This window comes from Lates calcarifer, linkage group LG2, assembly GCF_001640805.2.
Source record: "Lates calcarifer isolate ASB-BC8 linkage group LG2, TLL_Latcal_v3, whole genome shotgun sequence".
Classification (NCBI taxonomy): Eukaryota; Metazoa; Chordata; class Actinopteri; family Centropomidae; genus Lates; species Lates calcarifer.
In genome coordinates, this window is record NC_066834.1 from 25,391,682 (window position 1) to 25,396,641 (window position 4,960).

General features: G+C 38.0%; 1 protein-coding gene across 1 annotated transcript; it reads right to left on the minus strand.

The window, feature by feature from the left end:
• Positions 1-137: 137 nt before the first annotated feature.
• On the minus strand, positions 138-3,251 carry LOC108877046 (uncharacterized). The gene is made up of 7 exons (XM_018666973.2): positions 3,203-3,251; positions 1,745-1,861; positions 1,414-1,536; positions 1,119-1,175; positions 811-975; positions 496-609; positions 138-357 (listed from the first exon to the last, which is right to left on the minus strand). Exons 2-7 carry the CDS (start codon positions 1,859-1,861, stop codon positions 310-312), a joined length of 624 nt encoding a protein of 207 aa, XP_018522489.1. The 5' UTR covers positions 3,203-3,251; the 3' UTR covers positions 138-309.
• Between the last annotated feature and the right edge of the window lie 1,709 nt (positions 3,252-4,960).

Here is a 4,960-nt window from a genome sequence, read left to right on the forward strand (position 1 = left end):
TTGAAATAGGTCAATGCTAGACTGCAGAGTAAGTAGTAGTTAATTGCCTACACAGTGGGGAAGGTTTGATGTCGTCATCCTGTTGACTTTCAAAAGTATAGCAGTAGATCACAGAAAACAAAACAAGGCAACACATGTCACACATACATAGGACCTGTATTGTATTTTAAACAATGACCACAACATCCTAGTGAGAGCTGGTTGATATTTAGGTATCATTCAGGTATCATGTTGTACCCACAAAGAGATATACTTTGTTGTTACTGTATGCTTCACATTTCTTTTCTGCCCACTTCAGTCTTGTGCTCGTCATTCAACTGGAGTTTCAGCTGCCATAGTGGTCATCACTACAATAGCCTAAAGACAGAAGAAAGAAGAGCGCTTTATTGCTTGATTTAATTTGTCCTGAGTCATGCTGCAACTTTAAGCTTAGCAAATATTGTGAAATGCACAGTTCTCAGCAGTGTCTGTTGTGTACAGACGTGTTTTTTTTACCTGACTCTTTGTGGAACGCAGGGCAGCCCCGGCTAGAGTTGACATTACAATGAAAATAATTCCTCCAACAAAACTGTAGAATACAAAGATCGCCTCGATCGTCACCCCCATGGCCTTAACGAACACACACATACGCAAAATCTCAAACATACTGTAGAAAAAAAACATAAAAACATACAACTTTCCATGAAATTTTGTGTACACATACTATCAGCCTTAGGACAAACTGATGACATATGGAGGCTAAAGTCTAAATCAATTAAAATGGGCACCATCACCAATGAAAACAACAAATAACCATGAAAAAAAAATCACCTCATAATGTGATGACCATGCTGCATCATCGATCTCTGTCATATTCTCTTCTATAAACTCATAGTACCTATAGTAGTGGCTGTGTCCTAATTCAGGCAGGATGTGCAAGAGAGTCCAACATGTCCCCAGTATTGTCACAATACTCAGAGCCAATGATACAGTGACCTACACCACCAGAGAGAGATGAAGAACAGAACAGACAGAAACTTACAAATGTTAGTATTCTTTATTATAGTATATAGACAACATGGAGTGTCCCGCAAATATATCAGTTCGCATTGCTTCAAAAATATTTTAATAGGGCTTACTGTTTTCTTGGTCGGATTGTGCTCTGTCACAATATACAGAATCCCACATATGATGAACTGTGAGAGGAGAAGGAGAAAAAACTTTTATTATTTATTGCATAAAATGTTTTCAGATACCACAATTATGCATTATATTGCATTTTGTAAGCAGGGCTATTGTTGGTGCTCCTGTTTTATGTTTTAATTATTTGATAGTCCATAAGTTGGCTGTTTAGAATATAAACAATTGAGTAAAATTCTGACTCCGTTAACCACTATGATCACTGATTAATAATCATCTTGTCCAAATACCAACCAGTGTTCCCTGCAAGAAGCCAGGCGGGATGGTTGTCCATAGCCATACAGGATGATAAGTACTGTCTCCCGTAACTGCAATGGAAATGACAAAGAAGGACACGCCCAAGACCAGCACAATGATCTGAGAGAAAATCAAAAACAATGTTAAATATTTCCTCTTCAATTCTTTTTTTATTTTTATTTTCATTTTTATTGACAATAGAAGCATGAGTTATGACTTTTAATGGTTCTCAAATTTATGATCTGGAAAAATACAGCGGTACATAATAATCAATAAGTATTTGACAAATGATAATTTGAGCATGTATGTGCGTATGTATGCGACTCACGCCAGTAATCTTGGGTTGGCCCTTAATGAAGCGATGTAAAGGTTTGCTGCCCCCAACTGTGGTGCCTTGAAGATTTTTCCCACCTGGTCCACTTGCAGTGTAGAGCTCTGCAGACATCTTACACACAGAAGTAGACTGAAAATATTAATGTGGGCTTTGCACTTGTATGTGCTGCATCTGTGTTACACAAGGAGTTAGGTTAGCGGTTCTCACTGTGTCTAATTCATGTCATTGAACACAGAAACCATCTTTAGTTTCAGTGGCTTTAGGCAGCAGTCAATTGTTTTTTGTCCTTTGTGACAGGATGTTTGGTGGCTCTTTTTGGTTAGGGTTAAGAAAATCACAAATATTTCTGAGCGCAAGTTGGTAGTTTACTGCTCCACATTTGACTTTAATTGAGTTTGATGTCCAATTGTTAGCTGTCTGCCTTTTACCAGGACATTATATCTGTAACTGGGTACATATAAAACTGTATTTTCCTCTAGTTAGTGACATCACATCTGCATTTTGTGGAGCTTTTTGCACCTTTCTGTGTAGTCATTGACACATGAAACCTAAAAAGAGGATGCATGTACAGTAAATCCAAAGCAGTTTTCAGGAACAGATGATCAGAGCTGAAAACCACAGACAAATTCACAAATGTATTTATTTACTATTCTGTCCAGTAAAATCAGCTCTGAATCCTAACCCAATTTGGACAAGTTATTTCATTCAGATTTATTCATCTAAATTACCCTGATTAGTTTGAAGTTACTTTTTGTGTCTTTCCACATAAGCTCCACAAAGGAACCAAAATCAAATACTAGCAGTTCACACTATGGCACCAGAACGACTTTTTGATGTGAGATACATTTTAAACTTCAGTGTCGATGGATCAGAAAAGTACTCATGTTCTTAATTTGAAAAACTACAGCTCCCATGGAGCTCTGACAGCATGTCAATGGCTGAGATTCATGGGATATGATGTCATTTAGGAAAATATATATTAAATAGATATTTTTAAAATATTTAACAAACAAGGTGTTGACAAACAATGTGTCCAGTATAGCAGTAGATACGAATTTAATTTAGAACACGGACAAAATGAAACTGGCATACAGTTTAATCTTTTCAGAAAGACTCTTAATGTGAAAACCCCCGGACTTATCGTTACAGTGGGTTTATGTTAAAGGCTAGCTGGAACAGAGGTTTAACGCTTTACCTGTACGTTAGATAAGCTTTATCACCAACAAATCATCATGTTGATATCAAGCAAAACTGACCATCACGTGCTGAGAAGATAACAGACGTTTGTCTGTTTTCCCGGCAGAAGTTAGAAACAAGTTTTGGTTTCAAGTCAAAGGTTATGAATTTGAGCTAACTATCTGCTAGTAATACAGTAATGTGTAAAGTGGACAAGATTAATCCTTAAGTGTCACATCCCAAACTAAGCTGTTAAAAGCAAAAGAAGAGCCAGACCTTGTGCAGCTGTGTTCAGAGTAAGTTCATGTAATGAACAGTATGTTCAGGGTTGCCAGGTTTGCGTGATCAAAACCAGCCCAATACCAGAGCTCAAAATATGCCTGTGCCAAACCATATAGACGGTTTTTAAACTCCGACAGCATTGCTACCGTTGCCAAATGCATTGTAATATCTACAAAGTAACACGATCTATGTTTAGTCTGCCAGCATAAAAACGAGAGTTTGGCGACGGAAAGCAACTTGCGACATCCTGTGTGTGTGTGAGAAAATTTGGGTGAAAATAAATAATTTCATTCAAAATGTAGATTTCTATTTATTGATATCATTCATGTAATTTGCATGCAAAATAGGTCCATCCAACCAGCGGACAAAATAAATTCAACCCGCGGCATCGGACTACTTTTGAAGTGTTACTGCGGGAAAACCGCAGAGCTGGCAACCCTGATTATGTTCACATCTGGAGCCGCGTAACACTGATGGTTGCGATTTGTGAACGATCGGTTATTTTTGAACCGTTTCCGAGCTGTCCGAGTCAGTTTAGAAATTATTGTTATTTAGATTAACTTTATTCACATGTGTTTATTGTTGTGATGAACACAGCTGAGGGGATGATTCCCTTATTTTAAAAATGCCCTCATGTTTTGATAGGAATTATTTCTTTCATTAGCAACTGTTTAGCCCGGCGGAATGACTTAAACAAGTCATGTCAAGTATGAAATACACGCAGCTGCCACTTTATTAGGTACACTTAGCTAAAACTAATACAACAGTCCTGTAATAAATCCTTCCTTTGTTGAGGTTATAATGATCAGTTTTTACTTAAACTGTTCTAGAGAGGTGGTGAATCAACTATTGGACCATCATTTTAGAGGATGTTGTTTGTGCTGTTGAATTGCTTTATACAGAGTTTGTGTTGCTTGGGGAGCAGTGTCCATAAATTAGGTGCTGCTCTGTTGTCCAATGTATGTGTCAGTATGCTGATGCATATGTAAGGTCAGAAAAGGCAGAAGAACAGTTAATTATTGTGTTAATAATTTGCCTGGTATGTGTGTGTGTTTGTATTACTTGATGAGAAATTAACTTGGACACAAGAAACTCGAGCGGTTCTTGCTGTAACGATCCAAAATGGTAGACTCCTAAAAGAGAGTGAAACTCTCCTTAACTCCAGCAAAAACACAGGGGAGGGGAGGAGGAAGGATGATCTCTGTAAAAGTGTCGGCATATCTTTGCTTGTGTGTGCTGGGGTAGCCCTTTGCACATGGGGTTACAAGGGGGTAGGGCTTAAATGGAGAAGTAGAAGGAATGTGATGAAGTAGTCTGAGAGAGAGCAGAGACCAGATTTCCTGTTTTTCCAAAACTGACACAATGTGTGCGTTTGTGTTTCTTCATCCAAAAAGTAGAACTGAGATTAAGAAAAAAAATAGAAAAAAAAGGCAGCGGGGGAAGAAAAGGAGTGTGGGAAAGAACAGGATAAGGTGCTGAGAGGAGAAAACAGAAACAGGAGAAAAGGGGTTGGATTTAATTTAAAAGATGGCTTTGTTTTTAAATGAGAAACAGCTGCTAACGAGACAGATTGAGGGAGATTACGTTTCTCTCTTTGCTCCCTCATGTCGCTCACATCCTTGTCTCCCCCCAAAAAATACAGTACTGAGGAAAGTGTTATGCGGATACTACAGTGTTATTTCTGATCAGCTAAGGCTTTATGTCTGAGGTGAAAAGAAGAAAAACAACAAAGAAATATGTTGACAAAAACTG